Source organism: Cinclus cinclus, chromosome 6 (genome assembly GCF_963662255.1).
Source record: "Cinclus cinclus chromosome 6, bCinCin1.1, whole genome shotgun sequence".
Classification (NCBI taxonomy): domain Eukaryota; kingdom Metazoa; phylum Chordata; class Aves; order Passeriformes; family Cinclidae; genus Cinclus; species Cinclus cinclus.
In genome coordinates this window covers 24,034,200-24,056,131 of record NC_085051.1, presented here as the reverse complement: position 1 = coordinate 24,056,131, position 21,932 = coordinate 24,034,200, and the positions used below count along the sequence as shown (strand labels likewise).

The following is a 21,932-nucleotide window of genomic DNA, read 5'->3' as shown; positions in this document are numbered from 1 at the left end:
TTGGAAGAATCACAAGACCGTCTGATTCACAAATCGAACCAAATGAAATGTGGGAAAGGTGCGTGTGCAGACACACTTCTTATCCAGCCCTTCCTCGCATATATTAGAGGGAATTCAACAGGAGCATCTCCTGGTAAGGGGCTCTGGAAACCTTAACACTTAGACCCAACAATAGAGCTACACAAACAAGAGATGAGCTCGCGCCTTTGTTTTTAAGGCTACAATCAGCCCAGAGAATGGTTTTCTTAAGACATTCTAGAGGGGGAACCGATCCTGCAAGCACCCTCAGGGGACAGACAGAAGGCGCCCGGTCCGCATTTCCCTCAAGGGGTGCCCGGTTCCCCCGCCGGCCGCAGTCTCCTGGCCGCCTACCACGGAAGGCCCCCACCAGCAGCCCCAGCCCCACAACGGACGGAGGCGGCCACAGCGGAGCTGCCGAGCCCGCAGCTCCCCCCGGCCACATTACCCCCCGCTTGGCGGGCGGCCTGAGCGAGCTGCACCTCCACAGCGCGGTGCGGTACAGGCCGCGGCCTCTCATCGCTACCAGCGCAATCCTCACGCCGCCGGGCTCTGCGGGTGGAGACCGGCGCAGCCCGCGGGCCTAGGCCATCCCCATAGAGGGATGTCGCGCCGCTGGGACTGCGCCTCCACACGGTCCTCAGGAGAAACGGGAAGGCTCGGGCCTGGCGATGGAAGAAGGCCTAGTCACCCTCCCACGAGCACGGACAGCAGACGGGAAAGGGAACCGGGGCTCAAGGAGAAGGGACAAGGACGGCGAGTCTCACCTGGGCCCGGCGGGTCAGGCCGGTGGCGGTCCGGCGACTGCTCGGCGGGGTTTGAAATCGCCAGCACCGCCCGCACCTCCCAGTATCCGCCTTGCCCATTGGCCACTACCGGCCCCGCCCCCTCTCGCGCCCGCGCCCCTTATTGGCTCGTTTGAATCCGCCAGCTGCAGCGCGTGCGCTCCGCGCGCTCCCGAGACAGCGGTACTGCCGCGGGAGCGCGTACCCGGGCCGGGCCGGGCCGGGCCGGGCCGGTCCCGTCCCGGTCCCGTCCCGGTCCCGTCCCGTCCCCTCTCGCTGCCGCCGTGACCCCGGGGAGGGGGCAGGAGAGGGCTCTGCGGCCGGACCAGCGCCTGCCAGAGGCGCTGGTCCTAAGGCAGGCTGCAGGACCCTTTAGCAAACGGCTAAAGCCTCTCAGAGCTGATGGATTCGGCTTTGGGGAAGATCCGGGTACAGAGGAATGGGCCGTCTCTTGCCTGTGGTCAGTGAGTTTGCAAAAGCGGCAACTCAATAAACGACTGAGAGGGGACCTCTTTAATGTCCATCGGTATCTGAAAGGTGTCTGGGGATGGAGCCAGGCTCTGCTCGGTGATGCCAACCAACAGGACAAGAGGAAACGGGCAGAAACTGATGCACAGGAAATTCTAGATGCGTAAGAAGAACTTCTATACTATGTGGGTGACCGTGCACTGGAAGATGGCCCAGAGAAGTTGTGGAGTCTCCCTCACTGAAAATCACAGGACCTGTCTGGACACAGTCCTGTGCTGCTATACACTCTGGGGTGACCCTGCTTGTTCAGGGAGGTTGGCTTAGGTGACCCACAGTGTGTTCTCCACCCTCACCTGTTCTGTGAACTGTTTTTTAGAGCCAGTGTGTTTTTCCCTCCTTTATTTCTTCACTTCAGCTTTAAAAATTGAAGGAAAAAGTTTTATGGGCAATCAGAATAGAAGGCAAGGGACAGCAGAGTGCCATGTACACAACTGCAGTTAATCTTACACTGTCCTCTCCTCACCATGCCATGCAAGGACCATCGGTTTTTTGAAAGTTGGGAAATTTTTTCATGACCTGACCGAAATGGCTTCTGCACCGTGTTTCAGTTGTGAAACGAGCAGAAAATAGTTATTTTAAATGTTTTAGGTAGTTCTTTCATCAGAAAGGGACAGAATGTGTTACAAGATTGGCACCAGTACTGCAGTGTGTTACTAGTGGATGTTTCATTCATTACTCAGCCTTTTGCACTATTTAAACTCTTGGTTATAAAAAAAAAAAAAAACCCGCAACAGAAGCTTAAACAAAACACCCTACAGAAAGAAAAAGCAGCTCTTCAGAGCTTTATTTTCCACTTGGCAGGGGCTTGAGATCTCTACAGTCCTAATACATGCCAAAATGAACAGCCCTTCTGTTGTTGCCATGTTAAGGGGAGGGGGGGGGGGGAAGTAAGGTGGGGCAGAGTGAGAGGTATTATGAATGTGAAGGAATCTGAAAAAGTGAGTGTAGATATCGGGCCCTTGACTCAAAATCATAGGGGTATAGTGTTTGCTACCATCAGGTTTCTAAGAACCTGAATCTCTTCCCACCTTCTTGCTTCTCTCAAATGAAACAAAGTTGAGGTTCTGTCTGAACAGGTTTGTGACTTCCCCAGTCAAAGAAGAGTCCAAATAACATGTATGATTCACAACCAAAAGCCAGGCAGAGTGGTTAAGAAAAGCTAAATTTATATTAAATTATTGTCAACCCCTAAAATATTGAACACAGTGGTTAATTAACTCCAGAAAATCCAATGTCTCCAGTTGAGTAACGTTAAAACCATTACACAGGAACACATGGAAATCACTGATGTTAGCTCGGGACAGACAGGAGAGAGGTTTGCTTTTTACATAGTAAATCAGTGCACAAGAGATCATCCTCCAGTAGCCTTTCTACATTCTTAACATCCTAAGTGCAACGAGGGTCTTCTCTTCCCCAGAATGGGGAACTATGATGCATCCTCAAGGCAGCATCTCACTGGGGCTGTCTCTAGGAAAAAGACACAAATTTCTGCCCACCTCACTGGTAGAGGAGGCTGTGTGACATTTTATTGCTCCTTTTCACCATTATCATTTGAGGAAGGGAGCAGAGAGCAGTTATGAATGGTTGTTTGGCTGGAGTGTGCAGGGTCTCTCCTAAGAAGCAGCAGAGACTATTGATCAAGGTGGAGATCACAAATACCATGAGTTATTGAAAAGACTGTGTTTTTCCTTTCCACTCCACACTTGCAGACACTCCAGACTTGGGACAGCAAGTACTCTGACAGGCTGGCTTAATCTTAAGTGACAGGTCTGGGCAGATGTTTCCCTTCACTCCTGTCCTACCTCAGGACTTTGGTGCATGGTCACATAAGCTATTGGGAAAAAAAAACCAAAAAAAAACCAACAACAACCCATTCCAAAACCGAAAGAAACCCTGCTCTCCTACAAGTCAGAGCCTTCCTCCCCAACCTCCCCACTCCCAGCCCTGATACCCTTGCCCCTACATATGGTTTCTGATCAAACTGATTCTTCTGCCTACACTTGAGCCCTCTGGTGTTGTCCCTGCATGAAATGGCTTAGATGGGCAGGGTCTCCATGTCAGTGATATGCACTCCTTTCTCAGCTCCCAGTCGAGTCCACACCTCAATTCAAAAGTGCCTCTGCCCAACAAAATCAATGCTTCCAAGGCTGGAGTCAAATAAATAATTAAATTAAAATCTAATTTAAAAAAAGAAAAATAAATCCCTCTGGGAGAAGGGAAGAGTCCCACATTAACGCAGGGAAATCCAAGCCTTAGCTCCAGTTCATTTTCCACAGGAATATACACCAGTCAGCCCAATGGTGCTGTTAGGGACAGAATCTCAAACCATCTAGCCAGGTTGAAGCTGCAACCCTCCTCTATCTACAAAGCTGTCTCTTCTGTGAAAAGCACTGGCAACTGTTGTGTTTTTCAAGGGCAGCAGGCAGGCCTGTTAGTAATAAACAAGGTTCGAGCAGAGTAGGATGATTCTCTATTTTAATCAGCTGAAAAAAATACTGCATGGGAGATGGACCCTCCCCCTACCTCTGAACCATACCCTAGTATATGTTTTGCTCTCTTTACACCACGGGTAGGAATGTACTTGACCTCTTTCCAGCTGATAAAAGAGGTTACAAAGTTTGCAGTGAGAAATTCTTCACTGGGAGGTTCTGCTTCCAAGGATCTGGCTCAATGCTTAATATTTTACCTTGTGATTTGAGGTGTTAATATAAATTTTGTTTTTGAAGTGTCAAGCAGTATTTTCTTTTTTCTTTTTGATCAGATGACAAGAGAATATGAAGAGGTGGCAACAGTCCTTGGGAGCATGCAAGACCCAGCTCCAAATGATGCTCTGTTTTGGCTGCAAGGGTAGGATGACATTCCCTAAAGGATAAGAGTCTTGGAGGCCAGAGAACAACTGAAGCTCATGCAGCTGATGGGAAAAATTATTTGGCAAGGAGAGCTATTTAGTGGTAACAGAAGAACTTAAAGTGCAATTCTATCTGATAAATAACTACTTAAAATGGTCCTTGCAGCTCTCTGATTATTGTCTCTTATTCTAGGTCAAATGGGCTCAGCCTAGTAATAAAGCAGTTCCTAACTGTCAGCACTGAGCACTCCCATGGGAAAGACTCGACCTAGGAATTCTCTCTTTTCCCTTATTATGGTAATCAAAGGTCCTAAAGGCCAAAATAATTGGGACCTTGCAGAACTGGGACTAGTGGGGACCTAGCAAATTTTTCTTTTCTCTTTTTATATATCACTTATGCAAAGATCAGTAAAATTTAGGTCTTGCCGAGATCCATTTGCTCCCATTAACTCTGCAGAACTAAGTAAAATACCAATCTCTTCTTGTCTCAAGTTCAATACTCAGACTCCAGTACCCACAGGATACTGAACAGTTCTGAATGGGCATTTGCTGACTCTTCTTTTTTCAGAGTACAAACATGTTTTAACAGGAAAGGGGAGAACAGGAGCAGTGTCCACTGCCAGCAACAGACACAGTGCTCCAATCTGAGCATTCTTTAAAGTTTTTAGTAGCAGATACGAAAGTTAGCAGTGATGCTCTCATGAAGTGAGTCTTGGTAACTGTGGTTACCCTCTTTATGCATTTACAAGATGACCTAATGCTGTGTCAGCATCCTCTTGAGCCCCAAAGTATATCCCATCTACACCCATCTCTCTCGTGTCAGAGACCCCTCAACACAAAGCCTCCAAGAGTGCTGCTAATGCTGGAATGACTAGGGGTACTTCTGTGGCCAGGAGCCAGCAATGAGGCAGCTCTGCTCTCTTCATGGGCATCGACTGTGAGCTGCATGGCACAGGACTTGCAGGTTGCCAGGGAACAGAGACTCCAAACCAGATTCAGGCCAGACGAGTCACTGCAGAAGTTAATGTGGCAGCTTCCAGGAAAAGGGGACATATAAATAAACCACAAACTGTGAAAATGAGTCAGAAGGGTCTCTGGGTTCCAACCAACCCACCCATCCTCCTTCTCCAACCACAACAACATAGCTGCCCGAGCTCCATGCTGAAAGGCAGTCCAAGTTTCAAGCCCCTTGCAAGAGAGGCTGGTCTCTGTGCCCTTATTTGCCAGGCAGGCAGAGTCCTGTCTTTTTTTGTGCAGAGCAGAGGATAGGGAGGGTACGACTGTTTCCAAAGTCACATGTCCTTTAGACCTCGCTCTCTGTGGAGGGCTTGCGTTGGTGTTTCCAGCCTGTGTCTGGGAGTGAGCCCCGCCGCTCAGGAGTGGCTGCTGCTGTGTTAACACTGCTGCATTCAGACTGTTCTTCCTGTAGCAGCTGCTCAGTTTCGGTGTCATCCAGTGAACCAGAACTAGCCTGGATAGAGACCGTATCCGTCTTCATGCAGACGTGGTCCCGGAGGATCCCTCCACGGGAGCTCCGAATCTGTTTAAGGTCATCCCATTCAGAATCATCACTGGACAAAAGGCATATTCCCTCCACAATCTTGATCTTCTCCTTAGTGTAGCTGTGGTCAGGACCAGTCTAGGGAGAAGACAGATTAATTAAAAAAATATATATCTATGGAAAAATATGGCAAAGAGCAATGCAGAGCTGTAATGAAGACAGTGAAGCAGACAAAAAGCTAGATCTCCATGTAAACAGCCACTGGCTTTAACTGCCATAATGACAGAACCCATTTTAAGCTTTCTTTAGTTCTTTAACACCCCTAGGCAAGCCCTTCCTCTCATTCCAAACTCCACGATCCTTCAGTTTTGGAAGAGGAATGAGGATGAGGCTGGTCTTCTCATTTAACTATACCATATTTATTCCCTGATGGAAGGGAGTAAGGACACTGAGTCTATGACAAAATGAGAAGCAGAAACAGACAGAAAACCTCATGGTAAAAGTAGGCAGGAGATCAATTCTAGGTTTGCAAATCTTTACATCTGAGTCATTCTAGATTCACCTCTCAGCAAAGCACAGCTGGAATACCACTGTTGAGTCTAAGACTCACAGTGACACAGAGGAAGGAGATTGTAGGGAAACAATGAAAATGATCAGAGGCTAAAGGGACGACACTGAGATTAAAATAGCGAAATCTAACTTGGTTCGCTGACAAATAAAGAGCATCTGATCTGCCCCTGAGGAGAAACTGGAGGGGATGGGGAAATATACGTGTGTATATAAAGGAGCATCGGAATTAAGAGAAAAATGGAAAGGATTTAGATTCCCAGATAAATAATCCTGTCTTATCCTTAAAAGATAAGGCCAAAATAGCTTGAAGATTTGGGGAATCTGTTGCATAGTTTTCCTCTGTAAAACAGTAAGGGAAAACTCTCCCCTGCATAAGTCTGTGATCCCAGCCAGAGGAACTAAGTGATCTAACAGGTAATCATAAATAGTCCTAACAGAAATTACCTTTGTACAATATCACTGAGTATGAGTAGCCAAAGCCCAGACCAAAGAATCTGCCATAGAAAATTACTTACACATTCCTGACAGACAGTAGAGCTACTTTAAGGACATAAATGCAGGGTGGGGAAAACCAAGAAAGAACAGTTAGTACAGACAGCGCTTGAGCCACACAGCAGAGCTTGAGTGAGGGAGGCAGGATCAAACACACAGAGTAGTGATACCTGACATGAGGATGTGGACGGAAATCAGAAGAGGGAAGATGAGAAGCTATCTGAGTGATAAGAAAGCTTCTGAGGAGAAAAGAGAGGAGAAACTAAGTGCTCCAAGATATCATATTAAACTCTCTCCATCATGTGGCACAAAGTATGGACCTCTGAAGGGCCTTTAAAATGCTGTATTTAATAAGGGCTCTGGTTTTTTCCCCCATCCCACCCCTTCCAGGCTGTGCACAGGCAGGAGCCACATTCTTGTTACCAAACCCTTTCTGCCTGCCTAGTTCCCCTGGTGACTGTCCAAAGCAACCTTTGTGCAGCAGTTACTAACCAGGACCTGTATCCAAGGAAGACAATTCCAACTGGCTCATGTACTTTGGAGGGTCAGCACCCAGTGCAAATGAAATACAAGACACTGTGGGAGTGGGTAAGAAGCAGAGAACTAAAGACAGGTCAAATTCACTACAGCTCACTGAGGAAGAAGTGCTGCTGGCTGATCTCCATAGCAGTGTGAACAATTCACTGAAGCTGTCCTATGTCCTAGAAGTAAATGCTCATAAGTTGCAATCCTTCCACACAGTGAGGCCGATAATACTCAACAGCAGCTTGAGCTTGGCTCCCACGTCCTTAGCAGCAGCTCTTACCTCTTTCTTGTAGCACAATTGGTTGTACATGGTTGGTTTGGGAATTGATTCAATCTTCACCTCCTGGGTAGATGTCCGGTATGAAGGATTACTGTAGGTTAGGTTCCCCAAGCCAGGGTCCGTAAACTTGGACTTATTATGCCTAGAGGGAGAGAGCTGTCAGAAAAGTCACAGGAACCTACTGCCAGGATCCAATGTTCCTGTGTGCTCAGCAAGTGGATGGCTCCAGTCATCTCCACTGTCCCTCAAAGAGAGAATCCTGTCTTCACCTGGCTCTTCACTTATGAGTCCATTTACTAGCTACCAGTACAGTAAGGCACTGCCATGTAACCACAAAAGCTATCATGGAAGTAACTGGTGAAATTATCTGTCAGAAAGCGTATGAGCTCACACATTTACTGAGATGCAAATTATCTCAAATCCCTGCCCATAACTCATAAGCTCTCGGCAGAAATTTAGCCAATAAGGTTTCAAATAGTAGAACTGCATGACCAACACAGGACTCGAACTTTGCAAATAAAATCATCAAGCACTCTTTCCAGTGGAGGGAAAAAGGACAGGAAATAACAATAAAGATTTAGTGCTTTCAGGGACTTTCTTCTCCTACAACCCAAGAATTTACAATTGGGCAGGAAGAGGGAAAACAGATCACTTACCTGTATATAATTAAAGCAGCAATAAGCAGCAAAATAAACAAGATGCTGAGAAGACCTCCAATAATGTAGCTGACATGCAGTCCTTCTCCTGAAAGTGAATACCAAGGGTAATTTATGCAGTCATTTTATATTTCACTGGATAATACTGACCTTGGAGTAATGCCTAATGATGGGCTTTACCCATAAAGAATTATGTAAACTAAAATGTCAGCACATTAAGGTTTAGCAGAGGGTTTTGTTTGGCTTCATATGAAACAAACATATGGTAAACTTTCCTCCCACCCAGGCCCCAAACCAAGGAAGATCAAGATCTTTGTAATGGGGTTGTAATGGAGGAGTTAGACCCCCTTGCAGATAGGTTACTCCTGCAGTGGGAAGCAATTACCACAGTCAACCATCTTCAACTAAACACAAAGGGGATAGTGAAAAAGAGTATTATTAATGGGAAGAGCCCCATGGATGAGGTATAGGAAGACAGAAAACAGAACTATTCTTCAGACCAGAGTCTCCCAACTCATTTGGAGATGTCCCCATCTAGGTTAATGAACGTCTACAGAGGAATTTTGCTCTACTCAGTGGGTATTTAAGTAATTCAAGAATGAGTTTCAGAAATTTCAGTTTCAGACACTATGGACTGGAATGCCCTAAGCACATCTGGGGGAACATCCCTCAGAAAAGCAACTCAAGAAAAGCAACTCACCCATGGTGGCCAACACTGCCTCGTTGGCACGAGTACACAAGCCTTGCCTACCATCTCTGTCAGAGCAGCTGAATGACAGAAGGACAGTTATTTACTGAAAGTAGAATCAACAGTATCAAAGGTATCAAAAAACAGGAAGGAATGGGCTAACACTTATATCCCTTCCCTTTCCAATTCAAAAACACAGGTCTTCCTTTCTTTTCCTCAGTATTCTCCACCCAGAGAAGAGACAGCCATATACATACAAATATATAGGAGGTGTGCATGGATCTATCAATTATCTGCAATATCTTTATATCTGATTCATTCTAGATTCGCCTCTCAGGTGTACTCATATCTTTCAGGAAAATTTCAGCATCAGTGCTGAAGCAAAAATCAAAATGTCTCAGAGTCAGCATGAAGACATTTCTGTCCAATAAATCATACCCAATAAAGTGCAAGTTTTGCTCTGTAAATAACTCAGCCATATAGTATAAAGCCCCTCTTTTGCTGAGCTGTATAAATAACAGGCTGTAGGGAATTAGCAGAAAAGAATCTCTTAACTACCTTGCATTGCAACTTAAATGTTAGAGCTGCAAAGGTTCTGTTCTGCCCCAAGCAAGCTATCCTGTTCCCAGGGCAGAACCATTTCCTCAGCTGTGTGAGTCTAGTCTGAGATATTTCAGTGAACTGAAACAACAGACTCCTCTGTCCTTGTCTCAGAAACAGGTTCTCAAAATTAGGAGATTCAAAAATCAATCAAATGAATGACACATGGGCTAAATTTTAACACTTCAGTATAGTTAGCCTACACACACATTTCAACAAAACAGACAGAATCTTCAGCTGTTTCTTGCCATCTCAACAATGATCTGCACTATTGTCATAATAGTTTAATCCATTAAGAGCGTGAAATCTGGAGCTAGAATATCCTCTTTTGGCTAGGGATAGGTACATTCGGATGATGGCAACCAGAGGGGGCTTGCATGTGGCACCTTGCAAAAGCTGGCATTTTCACACCCCAATCCCAAGAGAACAAGTACACTTACTTTCCTTCCACTGTTTCCAGAGATGTGAGAGGTTTGGTTGTTGAAGCACCTAGTCTGCCAGGTGGTGTTTGACTTCTCTCACTTATAATGGTTGGTTCTGGACCAAGGGGCACCACACCAGGAACTAGAACAACAGAGAAAAATAAGCAGGACTCCAACTTTGTGGTACAGATGAACAAGTCAGATAGGCCATTTCCAAAACTCTCTATAGCTTATATGAGCAGCCTTCCTATCTCAAATCCAGTCTGCCAGCAGAAAGGACAGAAGAAGGCTCTATTACTCACAATCACTGGCCTTAGTTCTTATTCTTACTGCATAAGCAGTAGCAGTGGCTCACTTATGGAAGCTACTACCCAAGTGACACTCAGTAAACTCACTCGTAGAACAGGGCCGCCCATCTGGTTCATCTGGACATGCACAGACAAAGTCAGAAACCCTGGCAAAGCAGAGGTGAGTGCAGCCTCCATTGTTCACTCCACAAGCATTACTACCTGGAAAGAACAAACAGTTTTCTAAATATGTTACATCTGAACAAAAAGAGCTTCTTTCCTGCTCAGCCAGAAATACTTCTTAGAAATCCAGCAAGTTATTAAGTTTTTGGCGTATGGCCATCATCTGATTACAAAGAAAGTGATGACAATACCCAGACACTGAATTGGATTAGAACAGTCTTGAAAGGAAGGTACTGGAAATCTTTAAACAGAAGCCCAAACAACACAGTTGTAGAGATAAAAAAAATAAAAAACAACTCATATTCTTCTGTTTAAACACAATGTTGGGTGAACAACAAGAAAATGAAACTTGCTAATCAAAGTTTTAAAAGTACACCATTAAGATGTACCTGACTGAAAAGTCATAGGCAGGCAAGGAATGTGCTAAGGGAAGATGTGTAAATAGTTTGAGCATAAAAAAGGATGTCATCCTTACTTGACATCCACAATAGTGCAGTGGTTCCACAGCTCTTTTCCTCCACAATTAGCATTTGCCTGAACCAAGGTCCTTCTATTTACCTGTCTGTCTCTGAGGAGAAACCACAATGATATCCATCAATCCCTCAACATTGGCTAGGACTGTCTCTTTATTCCGCCCAGAGTATTTGTCCACTCTCTGGATAGATTTTGTTTGCCAGTCAGTCCAGTATATCCATCTGTCCTGCTGCTCAGGGAGACAGCAAAGAAAAATCACAGCCATTATTAGCTTGTTTAGTCATGTAGACACAGGATGACCATAAAAAAACCATATCCCAATGGCAGAAGGCCTAAAACAAAGGCCTTTTCAAACCCTTACCCTCTTACTGTAAAGAAGATGACTCTTTACACCCTACAGTTCAGACAAACTTCCTTTGTTAGCTCCAGAGAAGATTTAAGTACTACCCCCTCAGCCTTTTTGGTTTCCTTGGACTGTAACACTTCCCTTTTCCCAAACTCCACTGTACAAACTCATCAACACACCATGGAGAAGAATGGTGGCAGGATGAGAATCTTCTCACCTGTGTCAGAGCAAAGGGATGAGACACCTGGCTGACCAACACTTGCCGTAGCTTGCCATTGAGGTCACAACTCTCTATGCGATCAAGGTGTGCATCCACCCAGTATATCCTGAAGGCACAGGGAAAGAAGTGAGCTTCCATCTATACAAACTCATTTTACTTTCTAGTCAATTATTGGCAAAGACTGTGGAATCATAAGATGGATCAGGAAATAAAAACTAAAGAAGAAAGTCCCAAAACACCCCAAAACCAAACCCAAACCCAAACCCACAGTGCTACTCCAATAAATGAAGTTAAGAGGGCTAAAAAATTTATTACATCCCTTAACCCTATACAAGTATAGGAAAATCTTTCACTGACCTCCTGGTGTCATAATCCAAAGTCAATCCATTGGGCCATCCTAGGTCACTGTTAATCAGGATTTTACGTTCAGAGCCATCCAAGTTTGCCCGTTCAATTTTAGCAATGTGACCCCAATCTGTCCAGAAGAGATACCTGAAGAGACAAAAGACAAATCTAAGAAAAGACCATTTAATTTGGCCTAAGGAAAGTTTTAGTTATGAATGAAACTGCCAGATTCTTCAGGTTCAAAGAAGATAATATAGTTTGTAGCCTTCTCACAGCTATCTGCCCAACCTTCAAATTCACTGTCTGCCTGACTACCACAAGTCACTCAGAGTCAACCCCTTGCTGATAACCTGCAGATTCACATGGCACATCACCTCTTCCTCCTACAACCTCCTCTTTCAGCCTGCTTCTGTGCAGCCTTTCCCCCTGCCCCATCAATAACCCCATACCTACCCTTTCTTGGGAAAGACAGCAATGGCTCGAGGTTCATCTAGGCTGTTATTGATCAGCACTTTCCTGGAGCTTCCATCCAGTCTAGCCACTTCAATGGTATTGCGTCCTGTGTCTGTCCAGTAGAGGTTCCTGGCAACCCAGTCCACTGCCAGGCCATCTGTAGTCTTCAAACCCTGACCAATAACAGTTTCCATATTGCTGCCATTCAGATCAGCCCGCCTGGATAGAAATCATGACAAACGGCAGTGAGGAACAGGTAGCTTCTGGAAAGCTGGATCTACATCAGTCACAGGCCCACTGCATGCTACTACCTCCCTTAATACTTTTCCCCCAGTCTCCAGCAGGTTAAACATACCTTCAGCACGAGTTCACTGATACACATGACGCTGTGTACCAAAGACAAGGTGTAAGTAGTGGTGTAGTGCTCAGTCTCCCCAGTTTACTGGCACACTCAGCACAAGTCACTGGGTGACCTGGGCACTGGCCGAGCAGTTGACTGGCACCTACCTGATAACATCAAGAAATACATCTGTGTAGTAAATCTTGCCATCCACACTATCATAGTCCAGTGAAATGACATTGTTCAGCTCAGGGACAGGTATGTGCACATCTGTGTGGTCACTGGTGTCCAGCGAGATACGACGGATGGAAGCACGGCTAGAGAAAAGTAGGTAGGTGTCTGGAGAAGAGTCACACGTTTGCTCATCTCTCTTCAGCTGGATGCCAGTGGGGCAGGCACAGGAGAAACCAGTGGGGTGAGGTAAGCAAAGGTGGGAGCAGCCACCATTACGAACTCCACATTTATTGAAGCCTTTAGAAGTAAGGAAAGCATAGTTTTAGGATCTCACAGACCAAAGCTTTATTTTAAAGGCTACATACACACACAACTTGCTAGCAGCTGAGTTCATCCTTACTATCCCAGCCTTGTTGAGAATCTACAGCCCTTTGTACAGAGACACTTTCCCTCCCCTTTTTACCGAGACACTCTCCTTTCTCTCCAAGACTCATGGTAGGTATGGGAATGACTGGCAAGGAGAACAGGACAATTCAGAAGAAGAGGGATCATTAGAAGAAAAATCTTAACCTGCATTCCTTGCTAATCATAGTTTTCCCACGGAAAAAGAAACAAGCCAAATGCTCACTGATTTACGCAACTGCAGCTTAACTTTATTACTGCTGCAAGTGGTAATGCTGACAGAAAGATCCAACCCTGTGGGGAAATAGTGTGACAATGCATCAGAGGCCAGGCTGACAAAGAAGCTTCTGTTTCAACTTAGCTGCACACAGTGGCAAGTAAACAAAGGCATCAGAGAAGCCTGCTGGAAGTGCCTGACGTATTAGGGTCATATAATTTTTTTTTTAATTGTAAAGAACCCAGCATACATTTACTAGGAAGGAATAAGCCCAGGAGACAGGTGCAAGAGTAGGAAGAAGGCAATGTGGATATGATGGCTAGACTTTTGGTCAGCTTTAAGTTATACTGCCAAGTTATGCAGTCAAGAGTGACATTCTGCTGTTAGTAACCACAGGAAAAGCAGCACAGTTTTCTGTAGAAGTATGTACTGGGGAAATTCCACCAAAATAAAGCCACAGCACAAAGCAACAATTTCCACTGAAAAGCAAGGAGGCAAGATGGGGTGTTATAGGATCCCCAAGGAGTAACAAAGAATTGACTTTGGCACAGAATAGTTGGACAACATGATCTATTAAGAGCAACTAAAGCAGCAGAGATTTTGCAGACCAAAGAGGCAGACAAGAAAATGAAGCCTAGAATGACTGGGAAATAACACTAGAATTTGAAACTGCATTTCAAAGCAACTGGTTTAAGAAGAATAAGAGTCTTTTGGAGTTAAAAAAGGGACATTGTCCAATATCAGTACAGTCTGGTGAAGTTTAACAAGGCATGACTTATTCAGTTCTCCTAAGGAAGTGTCTCTGCTGTGTGCAAGAATGAGGTTATCAGTGCAAACCAATGAAGAAAATGGGACAACAGGGTCAAAAAGCATGCAGTAATCAACACTAGACCTATAGATCTGGGTAAACAGAAGTGCAAAAATAGTTTAGTTAAAAAGGGAAGAAGTGACACCGTAAAAGAAGGGATCAGAAGAAAAGCTGATTTTTGAGAAGCAACTCTATCACTCCTGCTTTACACCTGAGGACTCTTTCCAATGACAGCTCTGAAGGACTCCCCTCACCACCACTGACACCCGCCAACTGGGGAGCAACTTACCCAGGGGCCGTATCCTGTCAACAGCTTGAATATCCATGAGGCCAGGTAGGTTTGCCCTCACCAAGATGACATTAGCACCAGTGTCCTTGTCAGCCCTGTGAATGCTGCGAGTTTGCCAGTCAGTCCAGTAGATGTAAGAGTCCAGCAAAGTGAGGCCATAGGGATGTTGCACTGGGGACAGCAGGGTGCGGCGGTTCGCGCCATTGAGATCCGCAGCCTCGATCCGCTGCAGGAAGAAGCACAACATCACCCTGTACTCAAAACACTTCTCTTGCTAGCACTTACTGTAGCAAGTGGGAAACAGTTTTGGCAGGTCATGTTATTCAGGTTCACCCTCCCTCCATAGCCCGTATCTCAGAAAATTCCCTTTTGCTCTTTTGACAGCTTGCTCAAGAGCTTCAAAGCAGCCTCCAGGCTACCAAACACCCAATGAAAAACAACACTGAAGAACAGAAACAGACCTCAGTGTGTGCATCAGCCCAGAGCAGCTGGGATCCAGCCTTATCCACTGCCAGTCCATTAGGCCAGCCCAAGTTGTTGCTGATCAACACCACACGTCCAGAGCCATCCATCCCAGAGCGTTCCAGCTTGGCATTCTCACCCCAGTCTGTCCAGTACATATACCTGGGGAAAATTCAGCAGGTATTATGGAAAAGGAGATCAGAAGTCCTGTGTATCTCCTAGACAAACTCTTGACAAAACGAACCCCATTTCATGGTATAAAGCTATTGCCCGAGGGCTGTCCAGGTTCTGCCACACCAAGACTTTCCTCATGGAGCCATCAAGGTTGCCCACTTCAATCCGGTTTGTTCCTGTATCTGTCCAATATATCTTCCTGCCAACAGCATCCACAGCCAGCCCATCTGTAGTCAGCAGACCTGAGAAAATAGAAAAACATTTTGGTCACTGCTTATTCTCCCAGTTTAGTAAGGAACTTCCAGTTTTTCTCTTGTCTATCTTGTAGGCAACTGCTTTAGGCTTTGCTTGCCTTTCCACAAAAAATGTATTCTAGTGGGGTATTGGAGAATCTCTCTTTTCATACTGCATGGAAGCAAGAGGCTCTCAGATCAAAATCCCCCTCACCTGTAGTGATTATGTCCTCAAATTGTGAGCCATCAAGGGCAGCACGACTGATTTTCCGCAATGTGCTGTCTGACCAATAAACCTTTCCTGGGTTGAAGAAGAAAGAAAAACTTGAAAAGGCCCAGAACAAAACAAACCAAATCCCAACAACCAAACAGCAAATTCCTTAATAAACAGATCCAGGTCTTCGATCATCCACTACACCACTCAAAATGGATCCGATTGTACAGGAATAATAAACAGCACAAGATTATTAAGCTAGAGTAATAAAACACTGCAAATTTTCTTGTCCCAATTCTTCCAAAAATAGGTAGGACCTTTACACAAGGTCTGATCTTCACACAGCAACAGAGAATACCCAATACCATCAGCTAGTAGTAGAGTTCCACATCTGACTTCTCAAAATGAGATCATCTACCTTACAGAGCAAAACTGTTTACATCCAGCACATGATGCTTACTATACATGAACAACCAGTCTCAGCTCTACTGTTGTAAACAGCCTCAGCAAGAGGAACTTCCTTAAATCTAAAATGCACAGGAACCCCACTCAATATTGCAGGCAGGTTTTTTTTTCCATATAGTTTGGGTTCTCTGCTTTCCTGTAGGGATATTCCTTTCCTCACTGGAAACAAATTATTTGCAGCACATACCCAAATACACAGCCTACAACAAGATCTGTGCCTGGGTCTTTACTCAGACATTTAGATAAAAGTTACTTGTTGCCTTTCAAACACAGTCAGATACAGTAAGAAGTTCAGACCTTCCTGAGGATCCACTCCAACTGCAATGGTGTTCTTCATGGTGACATTGACTGAGACAACAACATCTGCAAAGTAGGGGATATCCAGAGAGACCATCCGGATGTCCGTCCTTCTAGCAAAGATCAGAAAGCTGGTCATTCCTGCAGAGTAGACAAGGGACAGATATTAGTGAGGAACAACTCACACAACTGAAGGCTTCATTTATCAAATATTCTAGAGGTTACATCCACTTCAGTGGAAAAGGGAAAAGTGTCTCAGACAGATCTCGGCTTATGGACAGACTACAAAAGCATCACTTTATTGAGCATCACTTAACGCTTCTTTACATCCAAGTTGAAAAGCATAACACTTGTAGAAAGAAGAGTTACTTCTGCTAATATGTGGGAAATAGAAGTTAGAAGTCATGTTATTCCTGCTAGGGAGGAAAAGTGGATGCACCATGAGCTGAAGCCAAGTGCCTTCCACTGTCCTCAAAAGAGGGTCCACAGGAGGAGTGTATACAGACCTATTAAAGAATATATCACCTTGTAGTTTAAGAATTCACCTCAATACTAGGGCAAAAGTGTGGGAAAAAAATGTGAAAAAAATGGTTTACTTGTCCAACATAATTTCAAGAAAAATGTCTCCTTCATGAATCCATTTATTAGTAAGTTTCTTCACAGTAATTCCCACTCAAATTTGAAGGTATAGGCACCAAATGGGTTTTTCAAGGCATAAAACAGGTAAGCACATAAAAGTGAAATTTGTTCTCTAACAAGGCAGAGGCAAACTCACCAGGGGAACAGGTCTTGCCATCAGATAGCAGGTTGATCCCTGTAGGGCAAGTACAGCTGTAACCTTTTGGAAGAGGTGCCAAAAGGCACAGGTGACTGCAGCCTCCATTGTTAACTTCACATGCTGTATGTACTATGGAAAAGAGGATGAGAAATCCATGAGCCAGTAGCGCTGGCACAAAAAGGGGATGCAGCAGCTAGAGAAATGCATTCTAGAATACCTTCAAATACCAAGTCAAGAGTTAATTCTCATTCTTTCATACTCCACACAGATATTTAAGACAATGAGGGCTGACAGGTCAGCTCCTTGCAGAAAAAACATGCCACACAGCAGAACCTGAGCAAGCTCTCAGCTCAGTGGGGCTTGGGTGTGAGCTCTGTACCTGGTGGCCTGTGACGGTGGAAAACATGAATATCCATAAGATTCTCCAGATTATCCTGCAGTGTTTCCCGAGACTGCCCAGTCCTCCTATCTGCACTCTGGATGCTCTTGGCCTGCCAGTCTGTCCAGTAGATTCTCTCGCCATAAAGAGTAAGTCCAAAGGGGTGGGGCAGATTGTTCCCGATCAGCACCTGCTCAGATTACCCCCATCGCCCCAAGAAAAGTATTATATTACATATATATAAATAATTTTAAATTTATTTTATATATGTATTTACTTATATATATATATATATGCTAGTGACTATGAAGTCACTAAGAAGAGGCTTCCCTTGCTCCCTTTCAATATCACAACATACAATCACAGCAAAAGGAGAATGACAAGGCAACCTTAGCCCTCAAACTTCCCTCACATGCAGTTTCAAATTGAAGGGAGTTCTTTTCTCCCAGTGAAAGCCGCTGTGTACTTTGATTTGCAAATTTCCCTTTCCATTGAAAAAAAAGAGGCAGGAGCCATCATCATGTTGTGTTCAGGCTCCCAGACCTGCCCCTCCAAGACAGCCTCTTTACCTTCCTATGGCTTCCATCCAGACTGGCATACTCGATGGTCTTCATGCCTGCATCTGCCCAGTACAAGCGCTGTGACTCGTAGTCAATGGCCAAGCCATTGGGCCATGTCAGGTTGGAGGAAATTATCACCAAGCGGTTTGAGGCATCCATCCCAGCACGTTCAATTTTAGGGTTTGCTCCCCAGTCAGTCCAGTACATGAACCTAAGAAGAAGCCCATACAGAAGTGAATGACCACACTTTTTCACTGCCAGAGAAGCAAGGGAGTCTGGTGCCTTCAGGCCCTAGCAGGAAGAAGCATTAAAGTATTACTGTATTCTTGTTCAGCCTTGGGTTCTTGTCATGTACCTAAGATCATGCTCAAATTTATGTACCGTCTACTGCCCATGGGCTGGCCTAATTACAATGTGTAGGAAAAAGTTCAAGAAAATAGGTCAAGGTCTAAAAATTAACTGATTATTTACCAACATACACCACTAGGCCTTTATACTCTTGCTGCATTTGTCTTCCAGTAATCCACTCAAGGAAAGAACAGCACTCCTTCATTCAAGATATTCAACTCCTCTAAAGCAATGGTTGGCAAGCTTTTTCTTATCCACATTACTCCTACCTCCACAAGGTCTGAGATCATTCTTCTGACTGAAACTCTAGTTGATATGCAGGGAGCTTGAATACAAATTCAACATACATGTGAAATAGAGAAATAGAAAATATCTAGATGATTCCATTCTCAATATTTCTGTACCACATCTTTAGTTATTATATCCCCAGGATAAACAAATGAAAACACCAGCCAGCCCCTGCAAGCTCCACAGCACAACAGGCAATTACCTCTGCTTATCTTGTTCCATTAGCATCTAAAATCATGTCTCTAGTTTCAGTCAATAGCACCAATGAGAAAGAAAATTGTACAAAACCAAAAGACCACAAGGTCTTTAGACATGCAAGAATTGTTATATCATCCCAGAAGAAAGAATCTCTTACCCTCCAACAGGGTCCACCACAATATCTCTAGGTCTGTCTAGGTTCTCCCAGATTAGAACAGTTCTCATGGTCCCATCTGTATTGGATACCTCTACCCGATCTGTTCCTACAAAAATTGAGAGAGAAAATAACAGAGATCAAATAGGAATTGCAAGAGCTAAGGCCAAAAAACCTCCATACAACAGTGCATTCTTCCCCTATATCTATTTGTGTTCTTAGTTGGAAGATAGGTAAGAAATCAGGCTTGAAGTGTCACTTTCCATCCTCTCAAGTTACCTCTGTGTCTGTCACTGATGTGAAGCCCTGTATATAATCCACCTCTTACCTAAGCCCCCATGCCATGAGAGAACAGCTAGAAAAGAATAATCTTCCTTACATCTCTCTCAACTATGACTCTCTAGCAGGGAACATGCTCCAAGTATTACCTGCTACACCCCAAGATACACTGCTGGAAGATATACAAACACAAGCTCTACAGCAAGACAACAGTGACGAATATTTTTACAGATTTAGTACTGGTGATACTGCAAAGAGAATCAAACTAAGGGTTGTGCATCAAATCATGCTCATTTAGAAGCACATAACATGAAACTCCCTCTTTTTGCTACACAGAAATAAGACAAATTTGGAATGAAACAGTCCCAGTGGATTTTCAGTTTTCATGACTAGTAAGGAAGACAGAAGTCTATGTAAAGCAGAGGATCCCAGTACCTGCATCAGTCCAGTATAGTTTGTTGGTGACCCAGTCAATTGCAAGTCCAGCTGGACTTTCCAGGCTGGTGTCCACCACAACCTACATTAAAACAAAAAGAAAGAATCCTTAGTGAAATCAGACCTTCGGGAGAAAGCACTTGTCCAATGCACTACCCATTCACAAAGAATGTTAACTTTCAAATGGCAAAAGCCTGAGCAGAGCAGTGCCACACAAGAGAGAGCATGAAGGACTTAGAAGTCCAAATAAGGCTTTTATTTGGAGAAACATCTATTTTTTTGTGCCAGTTCAAACTGCAAATCCAAACTTTGAACTCTGCCTCATTTACAGTACCATCAGCCTAGGAGTGTGTGCAAAAAGCATTCCCAAAGAGCATGACTTTCATTCCAAATGCAGAACATAACAGAGGATTTAATACTTATTGCTTTCAGATTCTAGGGCTACAACAAAGGAATGGACCACAGCCCACAAATCACCATGCTTCGTGTCTCCATTCAAGGGTCTCCATACACCGAACTGTTTATGAAGTACCCAGTGATCTCATTAGTTTGCCAGAACTAGGCAAACTAATGAACAAAATATCCACCGTGAACTGCAGCACCTTAAAAAGTCAGTGTATCCCAGTGGCTTCAAATCTGATGCTCAAGGAGTGTCCTGGCCAGATGACCTCCACACAAGTGAACACTGTACCTCCTGGTTCGATCCATCCCATTTTGCTCGGCTGATTGAGTCAGTGCTAACATCTGTCCAGTAGACATAGTCATCCTTTGAGTCCCAATCTAGAGCCACAGCACTGCGAACATCAGCAAGGGGGATGACATCATCTGACAGGTCATCTGTGTCAAAGCTGATCCGACGGATGTCCATCCTTCGGGCAAAAAGCAGGAACTTGTCAAGACCTGATCAAAGGTCGAAAGGTCTTCTTTTAATTTCTCTAAGTTCAACAATACAATGATAGACAGACAATTCCCTGCTATTTCCACAACCTTAACCATCTACATCATCTCTCACTGGCAGGTCTTGGGTCTTTTTTTTTTTTTCTTACTGGAAGCAAAATATCACTGGGAGAGGATGGGCAAGGGGGGGTCAGAGTGGTTGTGAGCTCTCTCCTGGGGTTTAATCTGAGGGAACAAGGGCAATCATATTCTTCAAAGGATGGCATAGACATCCCTCCAAATCAAATAGCTATTTAAAAATAGCTCTTGAGAATCTGGGAGATAGTTGGTTTAATTCTTTCACATAGCTGCAAACTAAGAGAAATGTGGCAACGATGAGGACTGAATTTTTTGTTCATCACTGACACAGCCATTATGGGAATTTCATGGAGACAATCAGCTGTGCCAGGTAGCATGGCACCAACAACAGCCCTGAAAGAAGAACTAAAGGTGGAATTTGTCTACATCCCCACCCATGAAGCCTAGTGAAGGCAGTGAGATACACAACAGGGGAATGCATCAAAAAGGGTCTCTGGCAGGACCCTTAATACTTCTAATTCAGTCTATCCAGCTGCATTTCCTTGGAAGCAAGTGCTGGTGATGCTTACTCCCACTGCCAGCCCTCTGCCACCCACTGAACATCTGAGCACATGGTCCCACCTCACTTACTCTGGGCACAGGCATGGCTGCTGGTCTTGCGGAAGCCCGTGGGGCAGGCGCAGGTGTAATCCTTGCTGCTCGGCAGGCACAGGTGAGTGCAGCCTCCATTGTTGTCCCCACAACGGTTTCTCCCTGCTCAAATAGCCGAAGACAAAAGCAACCACACATAAAGCAAAGAGTAAAGAAAGGAGGAAAAATACTAGTTGAAGTGTCAAGACCACATGGATATAACTTCCCAATCCAGAAGTTAATTGAAAACAAGGAAACATATAAACTAAACTACTAACTCCATTTTTAGGGCTCAATTTTAAAACGAACAATTAACACAATCCACTTCGAGAGCAGATAATGGCAATTGAAGAGGAGTAAGGGAGGTGTCAGTCATTACGATGCCCACTTGTGATTTTCCCCGTCACAAAACATCTCTTGCATAAGCAAACCCCAAATATTTCCTACTGAAAGGCCTCCACCCCCGGTGTCAGCAGGGGGAGCTGTGGTAACACCCAACTCCGAGGTACCCGGCGAGCGACCTCAACACGAGGGCGGTGGAGCAAGTTCTGCCACAGCCCTGGGCGCAGGTGGGGGTGTATCCGCACTCCGGGTTCAGGCTTTACTGGGAGT

The 21,932-nt window shown here is 44.7% G+C and overlaps 1 protein-coding gene across 1 annotated transcript in view; it reads right to left on the bottom strand.

The window, feature by feature from the left end:
• Positions 1 to 5,482: 5,482 nt before the first annotated feature.
• Positions 5,483 to 21,932, bottom strand: part of LRP4 (LDL receptor related protein 4) — a 77,467-nt gene continuing 61,017 nt past the window's right edge. Inside the window, exons 16-38 of the mRNA XM_062495364.1 lie at positions 21,321 to 21,446; positions 20,407 to 20,615; positions 19,716 to 19,797; positions 19,005 to 19,110; positions 18,023 to 18,224; positions 17,454 to 17,643; positions 17,072 to 17,203; positions 16,297 to 16,437; positions 15,535 to 15,621; positions 15,158 to 15,329; positions 14,913 to 15,075; positions 14,452 to 14,677; positions 12,729 to 13,032; positions 12,222 to 12,440; positions 11,781 to 11,915; positions 11,421 to 11,529; positions 10,942 to 11,086; positions 10,309 to 10,422; positions 9,932 to 10,055; positions 8,904 to 8,971; positions 8,204 to 8,291; positions 7,548 to 7,689; positions 5,483 to 5,818 (exon numbers count right to left, since the gene is read on the bottom strand). Of these exons, the coding sequence (XP_062351348.1) occupies positions 5,483 to 5,818; positions 7,548 to 7,689; positions 8,204 to 8,291; positions 8,904 to 8,971; positions 9,932 to 10,055; positions 10,309 to 10,422; positions 10,942 to 11,086; positions 11,421 to 11,529; positions 11,781 to 11,915; positions 12,222 to 12,440; positions 12,729 to 13,032; positions 14,452 to 14,677; positions 14,913 to 15,075; positions 15,158 to 15,329; positions 15,535 to 15,621; positions 16,297 to 16,437; positions 17,072 to 17,203; positions 17,454 to 17,643; positions 18,023 to 18,224; positions 19,005 to 19,110; positions 19,716 to 19,797; positions 20,407 to 20,615; positions 21,321 to 21,446 (3,620 nt within the window). The remainder of the gene's footprint in view (positions 5,819 to 7,547; positions 7,690 to 8,203; positions 8,292 to 8,903; positions 8,972 to 9,931; positions 10,056 to 10,308; positions 10,423 to 10,941; positions 11,087 to 11,420; positions 11,530 to 11,780; positions 11,916 to 12,221; positions 12,441 to 12,728; positions 13,033 to 14,451; positions 14,678 to 14,912; positions 15,076 to 15,157; positions 15,330 to 15,534; positions 15,622 to 16,296; positions 16,438 to 17,071; positions 17,204 to 17,453; positions 17,644 to 18,022; positions 18,225 to 19,004; positions 19,111 to 19,715; positions 19,798 to 20,406; positions 20,616 to 21,320; positions 21,447 to 21,932) is intronic.